Source organism: Hypanus sabinus, chromosome 11 (assembly GCF_030144855.1).
Source record: "Hypanus sabinus isolate sHypSab1 chromosome 11, sHypSab1.hap1, whole genome shotgun sequence".
NCBI lineage: Eukaryota > Metazoa > Chordata > Chondrichthyes > Myliobatiformes > Dasyatidae > Hypanus > Hypanus sabinus.
In genome coordinates this window covers 264,868-289,374 of record NC_082716.1, presented here as the reverse complement: position 1 = coordinate 289,374, position 24,507 = coordinate 264,868, and the positions used below count along the sequence as shown (strand labels likewise).

General features: G+C 44.3%; 1 protein-coding gene across 1 annotated transcript in view; it reads left to right on the top strand.

The window, feature by feature from the left end:
• The window catches only part of LOC132401643 (guanine nucleotide exchange factor VAV3), a 451,830-nt gene that overhangs the window by 282,454 nt on the left and 144,869 nt on the right, over nt 1-24,507 (top strand). Inside the window, exons 15-17 of the mRNA XM_059983657.1 lie at nt 2,549-2,658; nt 3,335-3,436; nt 14,487-14,584. Coding sequence (XP_059839640.1) covers nt 2,549-2,658; nt 3,335-3,436; nt 14,487-14,584 — 310 coding nt within the window. The remainder of the gene's footprint in view (nt 1-2,548; nt 2,659-3,334; nt 3,437-14,486; nt 14,585-24,507) is intronic.

Genomic DNA, 24,507 nt, shown 5'->3' with positions numbered 1-24,507 from the left:
CCTCTCTCATCCTCATTGATGATGCAAGGATCATCGCCAGAGGCTCAGCAATCTCCTCTTTCGCTTCCCGCAGTAGCCTGGGGTACATCTCGTCTGGTCCCAGTGACTTATCCATTTTGATGCTTTCCAAAAGCTCCAGCACATCCTCTTTCTTAATATCTACATGCTCAAGCTTTTCAGTCCGCTGCAAGTCATCCCTCAAATCGCCAAGATCTTTTTCTATGGTGAATACTGAAGCAAAGTATTTATTAAGTACCTTTGTCATCTTCTCTGGTTCCATACACACTTTTCTACTGTCACACTTGATTGGTCCTATTCTCTCACATCTTATCCTCTTGCTCTTCACATACTTGTAGAGTGCCTTGGGGTTTTCCTTAATCCTCTCTGCCAAGGCCTTCTCATGGCCCCTTCTGACTCTCCTAATTTCATTCTTAAGCTCCTTTCTACTAGCCTTATAATCTTCTAGATCTCGTAAGCCCATCTTTTCTTCTTGACTAGATTTACAACAGCCTTCCTGTAACTACCATCCTTTCCCTGTTTCATTGGAATGTATCTACACAGAAATCCACACAAATATCCCCTGAACCTTTGCCACATTTCTTCTGTACATTTCCCTGAGGACATTGGTTTCCAATTTATGCTTCCATGTTCCTGCCTGATAGCCTCATATTCTCCCTTACTCCAATTAAACATTTCCCTAACTTTTCTGTTCCTATCCCTCTCCAATGCTATGGTAAAGGAGATAGAATTGTGATCACTATCTCCAAATCCTCTCCCACTGAGAGATCTGACACCTGACATGTTCATTTCCCAATACCAGATCAAGCACAGCCTCTCTTCATGTAGGCTTATCTAAATATTGTGTCAAGAAACCTTCCTGAACACACCTAACAAACTCTACCCATCTGATCCCCTCAGACTAGGGAAATGCCAATCAATATTTGGGAAATTAAAATCTCCCACCACAACAACCCCATTATTATTACTCCTTTCCAGAATCTGTTTCCCTATCTGCTGCTCGATGTTCCTGTTACTATTGAGTGGTCTATAAAAAATACCCAGTAGAGTTATTGACCTCTTCCTATTCCTAACTTCTACCCAGAGAGACTCTGAAGACAACCCCTCCATGACTTCCTCAATTTCTGCAGCCATGACACTATCTCTGATCAACAGTGCCACTCCCCCACCTCTTTTGCCTCCCTCCCTGTCCTTTCTGAAGCATATAAAGCCTGGCACTTTAAGTAGCCACTCCTGCCCCTGCACCATCCAAGTCTCTGTAATGGCCACAACATCATAGCACCAGGTGCTGATCCACACTCTGCCAGGAGCCCACCAGTTTCTTCCTTTACCTCCCACAATGTTCTTGATACACTTGGTCAAACCTAGGGGATTTAGCCACCTTGATGCAAATCAGAATCAGGTTTATTATCACTGGCATGTGACGTGAATTTTTTTAACTTCGTGACCAGTAGCACCACCTCTTCTAATATCAATGTTTCAGAACAACCTTATTCTCTTTCCCAAATTCCCCAGCTTCCATGTCCTTCTCCTCAGTAAATACGTGAGAAGTATTCTTTTAAGATCTCACCCACCCCACATGGCTGCACACATAGATAATCACAGTAAATCTAATTGGGAATTATTCTCTCCCCAGTTACCTTCCTGCACTCAGTATATCTATTAAATCTTTTCGGATTCTTTACCTTATCTTCCAAGGATATCTCATATCCCCTTTTGCCCTCCCAATTCCCTAAAGTTACATCCTTGAGGCTTGTCAAGGGATTCACTTATTCCCAGCTGCCTCTACCTAACACATGCCTCCTCCTTTGTCCTAACTCGAGCCTCAAAGTCCATCATCAGTCAGGCATCCAGCCTTTGCCCTTCAATGCATCAGCATGACACTGTCCCTGAAAGCTTCGAAATGTCACATCATTTTCTAAGAGGAGGTGTTGCTAAGTGTTGCTCCTTTCTAGTAGGCTCATCTACACACTGTTTGCAGACAACATAGCATTCCCTCAGTCCTCCAATTACAAACAAGAGAAAATCTGCAGATGCTGGAAATCCAAGCAACACACACAAAATGCTGGAGGAATTCAGCGGACCTGGCAGAATCTATGGAGAAGAATGCAGTCAACGTTTTGGGCTGGGGCCTGAAATGCCAACTGTATTCTCTTCCATAGATGGTGCCAGGCCTGCTGAGTTCCTCCAGCATCTTGTGTGTTTCTCTCTCAGTCCTGCCAATTTCACAGCAAACTCTCTTCGATGTAGGCAAGAAAGTGCATTTGGATTTTCTTTTGTTGTGTCAGAAGCATATGAGCTTCTGCCATGCTCCTGGGTCAGTCTTTCCTCATTCAATATCACTAAAGCTTTCTTTTTACAGTCCCTGCCTGGAGTTCATGCTCAAGACCTTGGAGTACAAGCTGCAGCACCACCTCATTTCTTGACTGCAGGAAGACTTCCAGTGAGGCTATAAGATTCCTGCTGGAATGGAATTTGTAAATGATTGGTTGTCAGTGTGTCTAACTCTATCTCTCTCCTGTTGACACAGTGGTCCCATGGATTCTACCTCACACATCTCCATGGGCACAATGGCTTTGAGTTCTTCTGTAGAACCAAGGAATTGAAGAAAAAGTGGCTAGAGCAGTTTGCAATGGCTCTGTGAGTATTATTACAGCACACACACTTGCTCTCACCAGGAGAGGGTCCTAAATCACCAACTGACATTGGGATAGGAAAATGCACTTCAGTGTACTTTCACACATAAACTCATTGAGTCATAGAGTAATACACCATAGAAACAGGGCCTTTGGCCCAAATGGTCCATGCTGACCACAGCATCCTCGCTATTGTTGGCATTTAGTGTTTAGCCCATAACCCTCCAACCTGTCCCTTCCATCTAAGTGTTGCATTTGTACCCACCGTAACCACCGTAATTTGTTCCTCAGACAACTCATTCCAGTACTCACCACCCTCTCTGTAAAGTTACCTCTCTGATCTCCTTTAAATCTCCCTCCTTTTGTATCTCTGTTCTCTAATTTTGGACTCCCCAGCCGTGGGGAAAAGACAGTGACCATCCACATTGGTTGGTCACTGACATTCCTGTATCTGGACCACACACCCCTGTGAGTGTAACGAGCAGGACAGCTGTGGCAGATCACACAGTAATTGTTCCTGCACCAGGAACGAACTGGTGTCACTCGTTCATTATTTCCCATGCTTTCCGACACTCAGAATATGTCCTTTTTCGAGCTGTTGACTGTATCTGTGCTGCTTCTGGGGGCTCAGGATTTATAGGTTCACCTGACAGCTGCATATGTTCTCTGTTCTGCTGTAGGTCCAACATTCGCCCAGAGCATGGTAGCAGTAATGAGCACAGTTTCACCATGTACACTTTCGCCCAGGTCACTGTCTGCTCTGCCTGCCGCATGTTGCTCCGGTGAGTCTTTCTGGTTCACGATGTTCCTCTGACTACAACTCCCAGCTCCAGCTCCCATCTCCAGCTTTTACTTCTGACCTTCAGCTCCAGCTCATGCTCCCATCTCCTGCTTTTGCTTCTAAACTTAGGCTTCAGCTCCAATCTCCGGCTTTTAGTTCTAAACCAGCTGCAGCTCCAGCTTCATCTCCAGCTTTTGCTCCTGACCTTCAGTTCCAACCCTAGCCCCCATTCCTGGCGTTTGCTTCTAAACTTCAGCTTTAACTCCAGGTCCCCACATGCAACTCTGTAAAAAACAAAAAACAACCAGCCCCAACTTCCTCAGAGAGGAGGTGGCTCCAGTCGCTTAGGAAGTCCCAAGCTGGTCTGGGCTTTGGATAGACAAGATCTGGAAATATAGAGGTGGCACAGTGGAGCTGAGGTCAGGAGTTGCTTCCAGCTGTGTGGGGTGGGGGGGGGGCGTGGTGGATCAGGCTGAAAAAGAGCAATAGAAAATGCTAATAACAATAGGTCAGTTAGCATCTATGGAGGGGGAAACAATGAAGGTTTCACCACTAAAACCCTTCACTGGGATGAGGAAGTAAGAAACCAAGTTAGTTTAAAGTTGGGGATGGATGGTCTAAGAGAATGTCAAAGGGTAAGGCCAGCACTAGCTAGTGCTAGCCTGACTGATAGGTCAATGAGGTCAATTGCCAAAGGGACCACAAAGAACAGACAGCAAAAGCTGTCAGATGTAGAACGGGAGAATGCCAAGCAGTTCAGATAGAAGATGGAGATGGTGATGGAGAAAATCCTGAGAGGCAGGATTTATGAACATTTGGAGAGGTATAATATGATTAGGAATAGTCAGCATGGCTTTGTCAAGGGCAGGTTGTGCCTTACGAACCTGATTGAATTTTTTGAGGATGTGACTAAACACATTGATGAAGGAAGAGCAGTGGATGTAGTGTATATGGATTTCAGCAAGGCATTTGATAAGGTACCGCATGCAAGGCTTATTGAGAAAGTGAGGAGACATGGGATCCAAGGGGACATTGCTTTGTGGATCCAAAACTGGCTTGCCCACAGAAGACAAAGAGTGGTTGTAGATGGGTCAAAGAATAAAGACTCAAATCTGGTAGAAATGGGAAAAAAACGCTCAAAGAATCCTGGATCATCTACATTGGAGGCATACACATCGGCAAATACTATTAATTTATTATCTAGTTTTCCTGAAACTATAACAAAACGTCACTTCATATCAGAGACTACTTAGTGTTGGACAAAGGAAAGTGTATAATCTATAAGAATTGAAACTCCTCTAGATTTGGCCTGAAAGGACGAATGAAAACAAAGTCCATTCAAACAGCTAAAAAAATACGTAAATTATCACATTTGTGTATTTGAGTTTCTTGAAAAAAAAATAGGGACCTTAAATTTCCCGATATAAGCAAAAATCTTATTACATTTGACAGGGTGATTTAACCCTGTCATGTTAAAACTGAGTAGATCAATAGTTTGGTCCATTTTTAGAATAATTTAAAGAAAGGGTTAAAATGTAAGTTAAAACCATCCATAAACCTTGAGAAATGGTAACCAAGCAACAAGTTTGCTAAAAAAACATTCAAAAACAGCTTCTGGGGGGGATAAAACCATTCCCTCGCCCACCTCCCAAAGAAAGAAAGTCAACCAATAGAAAGCCAACATCTACAACTACGTACAACCCCCCAAAAAACCTGGTGATCACTCCAAATAGTTGCAAGATGTTTATATTCCAACCTAGCCTAAACAATTTCCAGACAAGAGATTCAATTCTCGTATTTCAAAAATGCAGTATTAAAAAAATATAAAAGGAAATTGGTTACAAAGGTTTGCCAAAAGTAAAAATTACCATTATTCGTACTGAAAGACATTAAAAATTTAATTTTATATCTTCATGGAAAAAAAAGGATAAGCAGTTGGCTTTAAAAAAAATTTTTAAATCTTTAAGCTTCAGCATTCCAACGAAACCAATCAAAAGGTCCATCTTTAATGAGATTCTCAGACAAACTAGGTAGCCAAGGGACGGGTTGACCCTTAATAAAAAAAAATTCCAACGAAGCTTGTTTAAACTTAGCACATTCCTGCATAACCTCAAGCAAATAGTCTTCGGGAATCTTAATATTCTACTTTATACGAATCATGCCCTTTCGACGGGATTTGCGAATTAAAAGTTTCCCATTTAATCTTGTGTTTTCATGAAAGGACGGACTACGCAGCTAGCCTTCGGATTTTAAAAACCTTTATGCTTCAGCAATCGACCGAAACCATTCAAAAGATCCGTTTTTAAGTGTGATTCTGAGGTGAGCTGGATACCGAAGGGCGGGTTTAAAACCCTTATTTAAAAATTCGGACATAACTTCTTTGAAATTAGCACATTGCTGCATAACCTCCGGCGAGTGGTCTTCCGCGGTTCTGATCTTGCCGCCACGATAGGGAATCATGCCTCTTCGAAGAGATTCGCATATTAACAGGTTGTTTGTTTTAAATTCATGAAAGTAAGTGATTATGGATCTTGGTCTATCTCTGTTAGAAGAATGAAATACGGGGGACCTGTGAACTCGGTCAATCATAGGCAAAGATGCCAAATTTTCTGGAAATAATTCTTACAGAAAATTTTCCAAGGATTCCATAGGATGATTACCTTTGATTAATTCTTCGAGACCCAGAACCCGTAGGTTGTTCCTTCTACTTCTGTTTACTATGTTGATAATCTTCTGTCTTAGCTTTTCGCTGGACTTCAATTGCTTTTCACAAAGCTGTGCAGTTCATCCACTTCTGTTTCCAGAGACGACAACATTGCCTCATTATTTTTATACATTTATTGTGTTCATTAAGAGTTTGCTGAATAGATTCCAATTTACCCTCTATTTGTTTAAATTTAGAGCTGAATTGTTGAAGCTTCTCAGAGACTTCTCGTATATGACTTTATGCAGCAAATCCATAATAGAATCCAAAGAAGCAGGATCATCCAAAGGATGATCCTTTTTAGTACCTCTGCCACTCCTTGATGTAGCCATAATGAAAATAATCACACTTAAAAAGGTTTCAAGACAGGTTGGAAATAGTAAGATAATTAGAGTTGGAGCAACAGAAGATTGCTGCTACTCCATCAGCCACCACCAGGAAATCTCCACATCCTATTCCTATGTCTTATGGTCTTATGGTATGAATGGCTCTGGACTGTGTTGTGTTCTTTGTGTGAGATGTGGGAATTCTGGGAGACTTCTAGCTTCTGGATACCCACATCTGCGCCAGGTGCACTGATCTGCAGCTCCTCAGAGAACGTGTTAAAGAGCTCCTCAGTGAATGTACAAGTCATTGGGAGTCAGCAGTTTAAATGTTTTGGCATGGGCTGGATGGGCCAAAGGACCTGTTTCTTTGCTTTACTTTTCTGTAACTGGAGCTGCAACTCATGGGGGAAAATGAGGAAGTGTTAGGTAGGAGCTACAGGGTGATAGTCACCCCTAAGCTGCCTGACACAGGTACCTGAGTGACTGTAAGAAGAGGGAAAAGAAATGCACAGCCAATGCATAATACCCCTGTGGCCACTACCCTCAATAACAAGTATACAGTAGTGGATACTGTTGAGGGGTATACCCTACCAGGGAGCACGATAGTAACTGGGTCTTTGGCACTGAGGTTGTCTCTGGTGTTCAGAGGGAAGGGGAGAGAAGAGGCCTGCAGTAGTTATAAGGGATTCCATAGTTAGAGCACCAGTTAGTTCAGAGATTCAACCTGAGGAAACGTAGCTCACTCAGGTTCGCCAATTGTGTAGAAATGACTAATGTCCTGAGCTGGACAGTAATCTCTGGATTGCTGCCTGTGCCACATGCCATTGAGCGCAAGAATAGTATGATTTAGCAGATGAATGCATGTCTGAGGAATTGGTGCAGGAGGCAGGTTTCAGGTTTCTGGATTATTGGGATTTCTTCTGAGGAAGGTATGACCTGTACGAAGTGATGTATCAGAGTTGAACCCGAGGGGGACCAAGATCCTTCCGGGCAGGTTTGCTAGAACTTTCAAACATCTGGGGTACAGAGGAACTTAGGAGTCCTTGTGCAAGACCATCCAGAAGGTTGAGTCTGTGAAGAAGAAGGTAAGTGCAATGTTGGCATATATTTCAAGGGGAATAGAATATAAAAGCAAGGAGATAATGCTGAGCCTTTATAAGACACTAGTCTATATGTGGTTGACAAATTACAATGCAAGATAGAAATTGTATGTCAAAAGGGCAATGTTACAATAGTCATGGGGGATTTAAATACTCAGGTAGATTGAAAAATCAGATTGGTGATGATTTTGGATCCCAAGACAAAGAGTTTGTAGAATGCCTAAATGGCAGCTTTTTAAGTGTTTGAGCCCACTAGGGGATCAGCTATTCTGGATTGTGTGTGATGTAATGAACCAGATTTGAATAGCGAGCTTAAGGTAAGAAACCCTTTGGAGACTGTTATCATGATATGATAGAATTCACCTTGAAATTTGAGAGGAGCTAAAATCAAATGTTAGAGTGGAGTAAAAGGAATTGCAGAGGTGTGAGAGAATTGCTAGGCACAGTTGGTCAGAAGGGAACACTAGCAGAGATGACGGAACAGCAGCAATGGCTGGAGTTTCTGGGAGCAATTCAGAATTCACAGGATATGTACATCCCAAAGAAATATTCCAAGGACAGGATAACACAACCAAGGCTGACAAGAGAAGTCAAAGCTAACATAAAAGCAAAAGAGAGGGCATATAATTGAGCAAAAATTAGAGTATTTGGCCCATTGAGTCTGCTCCAATATTTCATCATGGCTGATCCATTTTTCCTCAGCCCCAAACTCCTACCTTCCCCCATATCCCTTTATATCCTGACAATCAAGAACCTCAGCCTTAAATATATATAAAGCCTTTGTCTCCACAGCTGCGTGTGGCAAAGAATTCCACATATTCAGCACTGTCTGGCTGAAGAAATTGCTTCTCATCATTGTTCTAAAGCACACCTCTCTATTCTGAGGCTGTGTGCTTTGGTCTTAGATACTCCCACCACAGGAAACATCCTCTCCACATTCACCCTATCAAGACCTTCCACCGTTTGATAGGTTTCAATGAAGTCACCCCTCAGTTTTCTGAATTAGTGGGAAGTTAAAGGATTGGGAAACTTTTAAAAACCAACACACCGTAACTAAAAAGCAATTAGGAGAGAAAAGATGAAATATTAATGTAAGTTAGCCAATCATATCAAAGAGGATACCAAAAGTATTTTTCAAATATATAATGAATAAAAGAGAGACGCAAATAGATATTGGACTGCTGGAAAATGATGCTGGAGTGGTTGTAATTGGAAGGGGGAACCAAAGAAATGGCAGATGAACTGAATAAATATTTTACATCATTCTTTACTATGGAGGATACTAACAGTATGTCAGAAATTTGAGTGTGTCAGAGGGCAGTAGTGAATGCAGTTGCTATTACTAGGGAGAAGGTGTTTGGGAAACTGAAGGGTCTGATTGTAGATAAGTTACCTGGACCGATGGATTTCACCCTGTGGTTCTGAAAGAGTTAGCTGAAGAGATTGCAGAGGCATTAGTAATAATTGTTCAAGAATCAATTGATTCTGGCATCCTTCTGGATGAATAGAAACTTGCAAAAGTCACTCCACTCTTCGAGAAGTGAGAAGCAGAAGAAAGGAAATAGCCCATTTAGTCTGACCTCAGTGATTGGGAAGACGTTGGAGCCCTGTATTAAGGATGTAGTTTTGGTGTAGTTGGAGGCACGTGATAAAATAGGCTGTAGTCAGTATGGTTTGCTTCAGGACAAGTCTGTTGTTTCTACACCAGGCCTTGATACAATCAGTCAATATACTCTCCACAGGCTGTCAGAATTTTAGATGATATGCTGAATCTTCGCAAGCTTCTAAGTCGAAACGTTGAGTTGCCTTCTTTGTAGTGGCAGTTACATGCTGGACTCAGGACAGATATTTTGAAATTATAACACCGGTGAATTTAAAGTTATATGACCACAGGATATAGGACAAGAATTAGACCATTTGGCTCATCAACTCTGTTTCGTCATTTCATCATGGCTGATCCTCCCAGCCCCAGTATTCTGCCTTCTCCCCATATCCCTTCATGATCTGACCAGTCAAGAATATATCAACCGCTGCCATAAATATACGTAAAGACTTGGCCTCCACAGCTGCCTGTGGCAAAGAAATGCACAGATTCACCACTCTTTGCCTAAGAAATTCCTCCTCAACTCCATTCTAAAAGGACACCCCTCTATTCTGAGACTGTGCCCTTTGGTCTTAGACTTTTCCACCATAGCAAACATTCTCTCCATGAAAGTAAGATAGCCAATAATATTAAGGAGGATATCAAAAGATTTTTCAAATACATAAAGTGTAAAAGAGAGGGGAGAGTGGATATTGGACCACTGGAAAACAATGCTGGAGAAGTATAATGGGGGCAACATAATAGCAGATAAACTGAACAAGTATTTTGTATCAGTGTTCACTGTGGAAGACACTAGCAGTCTGGTGGAAATTCCAGGTGTCAAGAGGCAAAAAGTGTGTGAAATTAGCATAACTAGATAGCAATTTCTTGGTTAACTGAATGATATGAAGGTAGACAGGTCACCTGGACCAGATGGTGTACACCCCAGAGTTCTGAAAGAGGTGACCTTTCAAAAAATCACTAAATTCTGGAATGGTTCCAGAAGGCTGGAAAATTGCAGGTGTCATTCCACTCTTTCAGTAAGGAAAGAAGTAGAAGAAAGGGAACTATAGATCAGTTAATCTGACAGTGTTTGGGAAGATATTGGAGTCCATTATTAAGGATGAGGTCTCAGGGTACTAGGTCATAGTCAGCATGGTTTCCTTAAGGGAAGATCTTGCCTGACAAATCTGTTGGAATTCTTTGAAGAAGTAATAAGCAAGATCGACAAGGGAGAATTGGTTAATCTTGTGTACTTGGATTTTCAGAAGGCCTTTGACAAGGTGTCACACATGAGCCTGCTTAACAAGATAACAGCCCATGCTATACAGGAAAGACACTAGCATTGGGTATTGCCTGATTGGCAAAAGGCAAAGAGTGGGAAATAAGGGAACTTATTTTGATTTGTTGCTGCTGACTAGTGGTGTTCCACAGGGGTCAGTATTGGGACCATATCTTGTTCCATTCTATGTCAGTGATTTGGGTGATGGAGTTAGTGGCTTTGTGGCAAATTCTGCAAAGGATATGCAGGGATGCAGGTAGTCTTGAGGAAGTAGAGAGGCTACAGAAGGACATGGACAGATTAGAAGAATGTACAAAGAAGTGGCAAATGGAATACAGTGTCATGAAGTGTCGAAGAAATGAAAGAGCAGACTATTTTCTAAGTGGAGAAAAGATAGAAAAAAACTGAGGCGCAAAGGGACTTGGGTGTCCTTGTGCCTGATTTCCTGAAGTTTCATTTGTAGTTTGAATCTGTGATGAGGAAGCCAAATACGATGTTAGCATTCATTTCAAGAGGACTAGAATATAAAAGCAAGGATATAATTTTGAGACTTGATAAAGCACTGATGAGGCCTCACTTGGAGTGTTGTGAGCAGTTTTGGGCCCATTATCTAGAAAGGATGTATGAAACTGGAGAGGGTTCAAAGGAGTTTAATGAAAATGATTCCAGGATTGAACTGTTTGTCATATGAAGAGCTTTTGATGGCTCTAGGCCTGTATTCACTAGAATCCAGAAGAAACTAGGTGACCTAATTGAAGTCTACTGGATGGCGAAAGGCCTTGATAGTGGATGTGGAGAGGATCTTTCCTGTGGTGGGAGAGTCTAAGACTAGAATAGAGGGGTGACCATTTAAAATATAGCTGAGGAGCATTTCTTCAACTAGAGAGTGGTGAATCTGTGGAATTCATTGCCACAGACTGTTGCAGAGGCCAAGTAACTGGGTTTATTTAAAGCAGAAGTTGATAGATTCTTGATTAGCAAGAGCATCAAATATTGCAGAGAGAAACATAGAAAACCTACAGCACAATACAGCCCCTTCAGCCCACAATGCTGTGCCAAACATGTCCTTACCTTAGAAATTGCCTAGGGTTACCCATAGCCCTATATTTTTCTAATCTCCATGTACCTATTCAGGAGTCTCTTAAAATACCCTATCAAATCTGCCTCCACCACCCTCACCGGCAGCCCATTCCACACACTCACCACACTGCGTAAAAAACTTACTTCTGACATCTCCTCCGTACCTTCTTCCAAGTACCTTAAAACTATGCCCTCTCGTGCTAGCCATTCAACCCTGAGAAAAAGCCTCTGACTATCCACACGATCAATGCCTCTCATCATCTTGTACACCTCTATCAGGTCACCTCTCATCCTCCACCGTTCCAAGAAGAAAAGGCCGAACCTATTCTCATAAGCCATGCTCCCCAATCCAAGCAACACCCTTGTATATCTCCTCCGCACCCTTTCAAAGGTTTCCACATCCTTCCTGTAGTGTGGTGACCAGAAATGAGCACAGTACTCCATGAAGGGTCTGACCAGGGTCCTATTATAGCTGCAACATTACCTCTCGGTTACTAAACTCAATCCCAATGCCTCTGCACTGTATACCTTCCTAACCACAGTCAACTTGCACAGCAGCTTTGAGTATCCTACAGACTCAGACCCCAAGATCCTTGTGATCCTCCACACTGACAAGAGTCTTATCATTAATACTATATTCTGCCATCATATTTGACCTACCAAAATGAACCATCTCACACTTATGTGGTTGAACTCCATCTGCCACTTCTCAGCCCAGTTTTACATCCTATCAATGTCCCACTGTCATCTCTGACAGCCCTCACACTATCCATAACACCTCCATAACATCAGCAAACTTACTAACCCATCCGTCCACTTCCTCATTCAGGTCATTTATAAAAATCACGAAGAGTAGGGGTCTCAGAACAGGTCCCTGAGGCACACCGCTGGTTACTGACCTCCATGCAGAATATGACCAATTTACAACCACTCTTTGCCTCCTGTGGGCAAGCCTGTTCTGGATCCACAAAGCAAAGTCCCCTTGGATCCCATACCTCCTTACTTTCTCAATAAGCCTTGCTTGGGGTACCTTAAAAAAAATGCCTTGCTGAAATCCATATACACTACATCTACTGCTCTTCCTTCATCAATGTGTTTAGTCACATCCTCAAAAAATTCAATCAGTCTCTTAATGCATGACCTGCCTTTGACAAAGCCATGCTGACTATTCATAATCATATATGCCTCACCAAATGTTCATAAATCCTACCTCTCAGGTTCTTCTCCATCAACTTACCAACCGCTGAAGTAAGACTCACTCGTCTATAAGAAGGCAGGAAAATGGGATTGATGGGGATAATAAATCAGCCACGATAAAATGGTGGATAGGCTCGAGGGGCTGAATGGATTAATTCTGCTCCAATGTCTTATGGCCTTATGATAAAGCTGTTCTGATGGAGAGAGAGAAAGAGCTACTCCCTGATTGATAACCTTCATCAAAATAGTCTCTTTCTGATATAAATAGAGAAATTGTTGCAAACAAGATGCTGGAGGAACTTAGTTGGGAAATGGAATGAAATAGAAACCTAGAAAACCTACAGCACAGTACAGGCCCTTCAGCCCACAAAGTTGTGCTGAACATGTCACTACCTTAGAAATTATTTGGCTTACATGTATCTCTCTATTTTTCTAAGCTCCATGTACCTATCCAAAAGTCTCTTAAAAAAACCCTTTCGTATCAACCTCCACCACCATTGCCAGCAGCCCATTCCACACACTCACCACTCTCTGAGTAAAAAACACCCCTGACATCTCCTCTGTATCTACTCCCCAGCACCTTAAATCTGTGTCCTCTTGTGGCAACCATTTCAGCCCTGGGAAAAAGCCCCTGACTATCCACACGATCAATGCCTCTCATCATCTTATACACCTCTATTATGTCACCTCTCATCCTCCAACACTCCAAGGAGAAAAGGCCGAGTTCACTCAACCTATTCTCATAAGGCATGTTCCCTAATCTTGGCAACATCCTTGTAAATCTCCTCTGCACCCTTTCTATGGCTTCCACATCCTTCCTGTAGAGAGGCGACCAGAACTAAGCACAGTACTCCAAGTGGGGTCTCACCAGGGTCCATTTTAGCTGCAACATTACCTCTCGGCCACGATTCCACGATGATGAAGGCCAATACACCTTATGCCTTCTTAACCACAGGGTCAATCTGTGCAGCTGCTTTGAGCGTCCTATGGACTCAGACCCCAAGATCCCTCTGACCCTCCACACTGCCAAGAGTCTTACCATTAATACTAAATTCTGCCATCATATTTGACCTACCAATTTCACACTTAACTGTGTTGAACTCCATCTGCCACTTCTCAGCCCAGTTTTGCATCCCATCAATGTCCCTCTGTAACCTCTGACAGCCCTCCCCACTATCCACAACACCTCCAACCTTTGTGTCATTAAATGATAGATTTCATCATACAAAGGCTCAGTGTGTTTGTTCTCTTTCCCTCTCCCTCTTCCTCTCATCCCTCTCTCAAGTCTACCTCCTATTCTCCTCCATCCCTCTCTCTCCTCCCCCTCCCTTTCCCTTTCTCCCCCTCTCCTTCTCTCTCCCCCTCTCCTTCTCTCTCCCCACCCCTTCTCCCTCTCCCTCTCTTCCTCTCTCCCTCATCCCCACCCCCTCAGGTGTGTGTATTCAGTCAATGGGTTTATGGCTGCTCATGATCTGTATATTGTTGGAATTAAAGAATGAGGCAATGCTTCAAGGTGGGAAGAGACTAAGGTACAGAATCGGTCATGGCAAAACCTTGCGATATTCTCCTGCACTCACTTGATGCTCTCGAAGTGCCTGATTTCCATCCTAACCTTCCCCATCTTTTATCCTCTTGCACACCTTCCCCTGTGCATTCAGGCTGTGCTTCTCTGTCTGGCCACTCCTGAGTGCCTCAGGATCTGCTTCACTCTTCCATTCTACTTTTTCAAGTCAATGTGCATAGTGAGTTGTTTTAATGTTGGCTTCTGCTTTTTCCTCAGAGGGATATTTTATCAGGGATATTTGTGCACAACGTGTGGAACAGGAGCACACAAGGAGTGTTTAGGCAGAATTGGAGTTTGCGCCAAAGCGGAAGCAGGTAATGAACCAACAGAACGTGCCATTGCTGATGCACCCCGACAGGAGCACCATCACTAACACACGCTGAGGAAGAAATGTTTGCACCATGGCGCCAATGGATGTGACAGGCTCAACATTTTAGAATGAAATCAATCCCCAAATTAATCCCATTCCCCACATTCTCCACAAAGCCCTGTGTCAGACCCAAAACTAATCAAGTTCTGCATTTTTCCCACAGCCCTGCAACAATCCTAAACTAATCCCAGGGCCTCGCATTCTCCTCAGAGCAGTGCCAGACTCCAAATTAATCCCACTGCTCCACGCTTCCCCCAGCCCTATGACAGACACCAAACTAATTCTGTTACCCCACACTCTCCCCACAGCCCTGGATTAGTCGCAAACTGATCCCACAGACCTGCACTCCCCACAGCCTTGTGTTAGATCCAAGCTAATCATATTTTTTTTACTACATTCATAAGAATAGAATTAGGCCATTTGGCTCATCAAGTCTTCTCCACCATTTCTTCATGCCCTGACAATTCAACAGTCTATCAACCTCTGCCTTAAATATACACTACATAAAGACTTGGCCTCCAAGCTGCCTGTGGCAAGGAATTTCGCAGATTCATCACTCTCTGGATAAAGAAACTCCCCCTCATCAAATAAAAGAATGCACCTCTATTCTGAGTCTGTGTCCTGTGGTCCTAGACTCTCCCATCAAAGGAAACATCCTTTCCACATCCACTCTATCAAGGCCTTTCACCATTCAATAGATTTCAATGAGGTCACCACTCATTCTTCTGAATTCTAATGATTAGACCCAGAGCCATCAAACACTTTATAAGACAAGCCGTTTATTCCCGGAATCATTTTCGTGAACCTCCTTTGAATCCTGTACAGTTTCAGGACCTCCTTTCTAAGATGAGAGGTCCAAACCTGTTCACAATACTCCAAGTGAGGCCTCGCCGGTGCTTTATAAACTCTCAATGTTACATCTTTGCTTTTAGAATCAGAGTCAGGTTTGTTATCACCAGGATGTGCTGTGAGATAGTGCAAAAACAGAAATAATATTTTTAAGAAGTGAGGTAGTGTTCATGGGTTCAATGTCAGTTCAGGAATCATATGGCAGAGGTGAAGAATCTGTTCCAAAAGCGCTAAGTGTGTATCTTCAGGCTTCTGTATGGTAACAATGAGAAGAGGGTAGCTGAGACTTTATAAGGCACTGGAGAGGCCTCACCTTGAGTATTGTGAACAGTTTAGGGCTCCTCATCTATACACTCTGATCCACCGCACTGCCAAGAGTCTTACCATTAATACTATGTTCTACCATCATATTTGACCTACCAAAATGAACCATCTGCCACTTCTCAGCCCAGTTTTGCATCCTATGAAGTCCCGCTGTAACCTCTGACAGCCCTCCACACTATCCACAACACCTCCAACCATTGTGTCATCAGCAAACTTACTAACCCATCCCTCCACTTGCTCATCCAGGTAATTTATAAAAATTACGAAGAGTAAGGGTCCCAGAACAGATCCCTGAGGCACACCACTGGTCACCAACCTCCATGCAGAATATGACCCGTCTACAACCATTCTTTGCCTTCTGTGGGCAAGCCAATTCTGGTTCCACAAAGCAAGGTCCCCTTGGATCTCATGCCTCATTACTTCCTCAATGCCTTGCATGGAGTACCTTATCAAATGCCTTGCTGAAATCCATATACACTACATCCACTGCTCTATCTTCATCAATGTATTTAGTCACATCCTCAGAAAATTCAATCAGTCTCGTAAGGCACGACCTTATTTTGACAAAGCCATGCTGACTATTCCTAATCATATTATGCCTCTCCAAATGTTCATAAATCCTGCCTCAAGATCTTTTCCATCAACTTACCAACCACTGAAGTAAGACTTACTGGTCTATAATTTCCTGGGATAGCTCTACTCCCTTACTTGAATAAGGAAACAACATCTGCAACCCTCCAATACTCTGGAATCTCCCCGTCCCCATTGACGATGCAAATATCATTGCCAGAGGCTCAGCAATCTCCTCCTTTGCCTTCCACATTAGCCTGGGGAACATCTCGTCCAGTCCCGGAGACTTCTCCAACTTGATGCTTTCCAAAATCTCCAGCACATCCTCTTACTATATGCTCAATCTGCTGTAAATCAACCCTACAATCATCAAGATCCTTTTCCATAGTGAATACTGAAGCAAAGTATTCATTAAGTACATCTGCTATCTCCTCCGGTGTTCTGCACACTTTTCCACAGTCACATTTGATTGGTCTTATTCTCTCATGTCTTATCCTCTTGCTCTTCACATACTTGTAGAATACCTTGGGGTTTTCTTTAACCCTGTTCTCCAAGGCCTTCTCATGGTCCCTTCTGGCTCTCCTAATTTCATTCTTAAGCACCTTCCTGCAACCCTTATAATCTTTCAGATCTCTGTCATTATCTAGTTTTTGAACCTTCTGTAAGCATTTCTTTTAGAACCATAGAACATTACAGCACAGTACAGGCCCTTCAGCCCTCCATGTTGTGCCAACCCATATAATCCTTAAAAAAAAGTACTAAACCCACACTACCCCATAACCCTCTATTTTTCTTTCATCCATGTGACTGTCCAAGAGGCTCTTAAATACCCCTAATGTTTTAGCCTCCACCATCATCCCTGGCTAGTCATTCCAGGCACTCACACCCTCTGTGTAAAAAACTTACCCCTGATGTCTCCCCTAAACTTCCCTCCCTTAATTTTGTACATATGCCCTCTGGTGTTTGCTATTGGTGCCCTGGGAAACAGGTACTGACTATCCACCCTATCCATGCCTCTCATAATCTTGTAGACCTCTATCAAGTCCCCTCTCATTCTTCTACGCTCCAAAGAGAAAAGTCCCAGCTCTGCTAACCTTGCTTCATATGACTTGTTCTCCAAACGAGGCAACATCCAGGTAAACACAAAGAAATCTGAAGATGCTGGAAATTCAAATAACACACACAAAACGCTGGTGGAACACAGCAGGCCAGGCGGCATCTATAAGGAGAAGCACTGTCGACGTTTAGGGCAGAGACCCTTTGTCAGGGTCTGCGTTTTGTGTGTGTTGTTTGAACATCTAGGTAAATCTCCTCTGCACCCTTTCCATAGCTTCCACATCCTTCCTATGATGAGGTGACCAGAATTAAACACAATACTCTTAAGTGCGGTCTCACCAGAGATTTGTAGAGTTGCAACATGACCTCTCTATTCTTGATTTCAATCCCCCTGTTAATGAAGCCTAGCAACCCATAGGCCTTCTTAATTATCCTAGCAACCTGCGCAGCGACCTTGTGGGATGTATGGATTTGAACCCCAAGGTCCCTTTGTTCATCCGCACTATTAAGTAACTGACCATTAATTCGGTATTCAGTCTTCTGGTTTGTCCTTCCAAAATGCATCACCTCACACTTATCCAGATTGAACTCCATCTGCCATTTTTCTGCCCAACTCTGCAGCCTGTCTATATCCTCTTGTAACCTTCGACAACCTGCAGCTCCATCCACAACTCCTCCAATCTTCTTGTCATCCGCAAACTTACTCACCCATCCTTCCGCCTCTACATCCAGGTCATTTATAAAAATCACAAATAGCAGGACAGATCCCTGCGGCACTCCACTAGTCACCAATCTCCAGGCAGAATACTTTCCTTCCACAACTACCTTCTGCTTTCTTCCTTTAAGCCTATTATTTTATCCAAACAGCCAAGGTTCCACATATCCCATGCCTCAGGACGTTCTGGATGAGTCTCTCGTGAGGGATCTTGTCAAATGCCTTGCTAAAGTCCATGTAGACCACATCCACTGCCCTACCCTCATCAATTTTTTTTGTTACCTCTTCCAAAAACTCAATCAGGCTCGTGAAGCACAATCTTCCCTTCACAAAGCCATATTGACTATCCATGAGCAGACTGTACTTCTCCAAATGCCCGTAGATCCTTTCCTCAAGAATCCTTTCCAGTAGTTTGCAGACCACCGACGTAAGACTCATCGGTCTATAGTTCCCAGGTTTTTCCCTATTACCTTTTTTAAACAGGGGAACTACATTTGCCACTCTCCAGTCCTCCAGCACTTCCCCTGTAGCCAAAGAGGATTCAGAGATCATAGCTAATGCTCCAGCGATCTCTTCTCTCAATTTCCACAACAACCTGGGGTGTATCTTATCTGGCCCTGGGGATTTATCAATCTTGGTTTTTAAGAAGATCCAGCACTACTTCTTCTGTAATCTCCATATTGTCCAGCACACAGGCCTGCTCTATTTCGACCTCACCCTGATCAAGATCCTTTTCACTTGTGAATACTGAAGCAAAGTATTTATTTAGGATCTCCCCAACCTCCTCCGCCTCCAGGCATATGTTGCCCTCTTTATCCTTTAGCTGTCCCACCTTTGCAATAGTCATCCTCTTGTTCTTCACATATTTGGGGTTCTCCTTAATTCTACATGCCAAGGCCTTCTCATGCCCCCTTTGAGCTCTCCTAAGTCCTTTCTTTAGCTCCTTCCTGGCTACCCTATAATTCTCATGACCGCCTCCTACTTGCTGCTTCTTATATCTAACATATGCTTCCTTTTTCCCCTTGACGAGTTGCCTCACGTGTTTCATCAGCCACGGTTCCCTTTTCCTACCATTTTTTCCTTGCCTCAGTGGGACAAACCTATCCTGAACCCAGTTGAAGTGGTCCCTAAACTTCTCCCTCATTACTTCTGTTCTTTCCCCTTTGAACATCTGTTTCCAATTTATCCTCGTTAGTTCCTGCCTCATCCCTTCAAAGTTAGCCTTCCCCAGATAAGCACTTTACCATTTCGTCTGATTTTATCCCTTTCCATAGCTATGCTGAAGCTAAGGAAGTTGTGGTCACTCTCACCAAAATGCTCCCCCACCAAGAGGTCTGTCACCTGACCAGGTTCATTACCCAGAACTAGATCCAGTATAGCCTCTCCTCTCGTCGACCAGTCCACATACTGTGTCAGGAGCAAACACGAGGAAATCTGCAGATGCTGGAAATTCAAACAACACACACAAGATGCTGGTGGATCACAGCAGGCCAGGCAGCATCTATGAAGAGAAGCACTGTGGACGTTTCGGGCCGAGACCCTTTGTTAGGGCTAACTGAAAGGAAAGACAGTAAGAGATTTGAAAGTAGTGGGGGGAGGGGAAAATGTGAAATGATAGGAGAAGACCAGAGGGGGTGGGATGAAGCTAAGAGCTGGAAAGGTGATTGGCAAAAGTGATACAGAGCTGGAGAAGGGAAAGGATCATGGGACGGGAGGCCTCGGGAGAAAGAAAGGGGGGGGGGAACACCAGAGGGAGATGGAGAACAGGCAAACAACTAAATATGTCAGGGATGGGGTAAGAAGAGGAGGAGGGGCATTAACGGAAGTTAGAGAAGTCAATTTTCATGCCATCAGGTTGGAGGCTACCCAGCCAATATATAAGGTGTTGTTCCTCCAACCTGAGTTTGGATTCATTTTGACAGTAGAGGAGGCCATGGATAGACATATCAGAATGGGAATGGGATGTGGAATTTAAATGTGTGGCCACTGGGAGATCCTGCTTTCTCTGGCGGACTGAGCGTAGGTGTTCAGCGAAACAGTCTCCCAGTCTGCGTCGGGTCTCACCGATATATAAAAGGCCACACTGGGAGCACTGGACGCAGTATACCACACCAGCCGACTCACAGGTGAAGTGTCGCCCCACCTGGAAGGATTGTCTGGGGCCCTGAATGGTGGTGTGGGAGGAAGTGTAAGGGCAGGTGTAGCACTTGTTCCGCTTACAAGGATAAGTGCCAGGAGTGAGATCGGTGGGAAGGGATGGGAGGGACGAGTGGACAAGGGACCTGCGTAGGGAGCAATCCCTGTGGAAAGCAGAAAAAGGGAGGGAGGGAAAGATGTGCTTGGTAGTGGGATCCCGTTGGAGGTGGCAGAAGTTACGGAGAATTATATGTTGGACCTGGAGGCTGGTGGGGTGGTAGGTGAGGACAAGGAGAACCCTATCCCGAGTGGGGTGGTGGGCAGATGGGATGAGGGCAGATGTGCGGGAAACGAGAGATGCGTTTGAGAGCAGAGTTGATGGTGGAAGAAGGGAACCCCCTTTGTTTAAAAAAGGAAGACATCTCCTTCGTCCTGGGATGAAAAGCCTCATCCTGAAAGCAGATGTGGCAGAGACGGAGGAATTGTGAAAAGGGGATAGCATTTTTGCAAGAGACAGGGTGGGAAGAGGAATAGTCGAGGTAGCTGTGAGAGTCTGTAGGCTTATAGTAGATATCAGTAGATAAGCCGTCTCCAGAGATGGAGACAGAAAGATCAAGAAAGGGGAGGGAGGTGCCGGAAATGGACCAGGTAAAGCTGAGGGTAGGGTGTAAGTTGGAGGCAAAGTTAATGAAGTCACCGAGCTCAGCATGCGTACAGGAGGCAGCGCCAATGCATTTGTCGATGTAGCGAAGGAAAAGAGTGGGACGGATACCTGTATAGACTTGGAACATGGACTATTCCACAAAGCCAACAAAAAGGCAGGCATAACTGAGACCCATGCAGGTGCCAATGGCTACACGTTTGTTTTGGAGGAAGTGGGAGGAGCCAAAGGAGAAATTATTGAGAGTAAGAACTAATTCCGCTAGACGGAGGAGAGTGGTGGTAGAGGGGAATTGGTTAGGTCTGGAATCCTAAAAGAAGAGCAGAGCTTTGAGACCTTCCTGGTGGGGTATGGAGGTATATAGGGACTGGACATCCATGGTGAAAATAAGGCGGTGGGGGCCAAGGAACTTAAAATCATTGGAAAAATTCAAAGCATGAGAAGTGTCACGAACATAGGTGGGAAGAGATTGAACAAGGGGGGATAAGACAGTGTCAAGATATGCAGAAATGAATTTGGTGGGGCAGGAGCAAGCTGAGACAATAGGTCTACCTGGACAGGCAGGTTTGTGGATCTTGGGTAGGAGGTAGAAATGGGAAGTGCAGGGTGTGGGAACTATGAGGTTGGTGGCAGTGGATGGGAGATCCCCAGAGCTGATAAGGTTTGTAATGGTATAGGAGACAATGGCCTGGTGCTCCTTAGTGGGGTCATGATCAAGGGGTAAATAAGAAGAGGTATTAGAGAGTTGTCATTGTGCCTCGGCCAGATAGAGGTCAGTATACCAGACAACAACAACTCCCCCCTTATCAGCAGGTTTTATAGTGAGATTGGGATTGGTGCAGAGGGAGCAGAGAGCAGAGCGTTGGGAAGGAGTTAGGTTGGAATTGGAACAGGGTGCAGTGAATTCGAGATGGTTGATGTCCCATCAGCAATTAGCAATAAAGAGATCCAGAGCAGGCAGAAGACCAGAGCGGGGTGTCCATGAAGAGGAGGAGGGTTGAAGACGGGAGAAGGGGTCATCGGTGAGGGTAGGAAAGTCCTTGTCAATACAAACTGTGTCAGGAATCCTTTTTGAACACACCTGACAAATTCAGCCCCATCTATCCTCCTTGCACTCAGGAGGTGCCAGTCAATATGAGGGAAGTTGAAATCACCCGTAAATACTACACTGTATTTTGTGCACCATTCTAAAATCTGCCTACTTATCTGCTCCTCAGTGTCCCAAGGGCTATTTGGGGGCCCATAGACTACTCCCAGCACAGTGATTGATCCCTTCCTATTTCTGACTTCCACCCAGACTGACTCAGTGGACACTTCCTCTGCAGCATCCTCCCTTTCTGTAGCTGTGTTACTATCCCTGACCAGTAATGCCACTCCCCCCACTTTTCTACCGCCCATCCTCTTCCTCTTAAAACACCTGAACCCCGGGACCTGCATCATCCAATCCTGCCCTTCCTCCAACCAAGTTTCAATAACGGCCACAACATCATAGTTCCACACACTAATGCATGCCCTAAGTTCATCCTCCTTGTTCCTAATACTCCTAGCATTGAAATAGACACATTTCAACCCCTTTAACTGGCTACAATTATGTTTCATCCCCTGCCTGTCCTTCCTCATCAACTCAGAACTCTTAGCATTATGCCCTTGTCCTTCTACCTTAATCCCTGCACTCACATTCTGATTCCCACCCCCCTGCCAAACTAGTTTAAACCCTCCCCAACAGCTCTATCAAACCTGTCCACCAGGATATTGGTCACCCTGGGATTCAAGTGCAACCCATCCTTTTTGTACAGGTCACACCCGCCCCAAAAGAGGTCCCAATGATCCAGAAATCTGATTCTCTGCCTCCTGCTCCATTCCCTCAGCCACGCATTTATCCTCCACCTCATTCTATTCCTATTCTCACTGTCACGTGGCACAGGCAGTAATCCCGAGATTACTACCTTTGAGGTCCTGCTTTTCAACTTCCTTCCTAACTCCCTGTAGTCTTCTTTCAGGACCTCTTCCCTTTTCCTAACTATGTCATTGGTACCAATATGCACAACGACCTCTGGCTATTCTCCCTCCCACCGCAGGATATCTTGGACGTGATCAGAAAGATCCCGGACCCTGGCACCTGGGAGGCAAACTACCATCCGAGCTTCTTTCCTGCATCCACAGAATCGCCTGTCTGAACCCCTGACTATAGAGTCCCCTATCACTACTGTCTTCCTCTTCCTTTCCCTACCCTTCTGAGCCACAGGGCCAGACTCTATGCCAGAGGCACGGCCACTGTCACTTCTCCCAGATAGGCTATCCCCCCCAACAGTACTCAAACAGGAGTACTTGTTGTCAAGGGGTACAGCCACAGGGGTACTCTCTAGTACCTGACTCTTCCCCTTCTGTCTCCTGACTGTGACCCATTTCTCTGTCCCCCGTGGGCCCGGAGTGACCACCTGCCTGTAGCTCCTCTCTATCACCTCCTCACTCTCCCTGACCAGACGAAAGTCATCAAGCTGCATCTCCAGTTCCCTAACATGGTCCCTTAGGAGTTGCATCTCGATGCATCGGGTGCAGGTGTGGCCATCCAGGACACCAGGAGACTCCAGGACCTCCCAGATCTGACACCGACCACAGAAAACTGGCCTCACACACATACTACTTCCTTTTGCAATCAACAACTGCCTTGCCTCGTCCCGTTACCACTGAAGCTCGTTGAGCCAAAGCCCTTTCTCTCTGCTGCCTGTCACTCCACTGCCTGCTCCCAACGCTGCCCACTGGATATGGCTGCTTTCTTTTCTTGATTAGATTCTCAACAGCCTTTGTACGCCATGGTTTCTATACCCTACCATCCTTTCCCTGTCTCATTGGAACATACCTGTGCAGAATGCCACGCAAATATCTCCTGAATATTTGCCTCATTTCTGCCGTACATTTCTCTGAGAACATCTGTTCCCAATATATGCTTCCAAATTCCTGACTGATAGCTTCATATTTCCCCTCACTCCAATTAAATGTTTTCCTAACTTGTCTGTTCCTATCCTTCTCCAGTACTATGGTAAAGGAGATAGAATTGTGATCACTATCTCCAAAATGCTCTCCCACTGAGAGACCTAACACCTGACCAGGTTAATTTCCCAATACCAGGTCTCCTCTTGTTGGCTTATCTACATATTGTGTCAGGAAATCTTCCTGAACACACCTAACAAACTCCACCTCATCTAAACCCCTCACTCTAAGGAGATGCCAATCAATATTTGGGAAATTAAAATCTCCCACCACGACAATCCTGTTATTACACCTTTCCAGGATCTGTCTCCTTATCTGCTTATCTTAATGTTACTGTTACTATTACTATTACTGTTACTATTGGGTGGTCTATAAAAAACACCCAGTAGAGTTATTGACCCCTTCCTGTTCCTAACTCAGTAGACAATCCCTCCATGACTTCTTCCTTTTCTGCAGCTGTAACACTATCTCTGATCAGCAGTGCCTTGCCCCCACCTCTTTTGCCTCCCTCCCTGTCCTTTCTGAATCATCTAAAGCCTGGCACTCAAAGTAACCATTCCTGCCC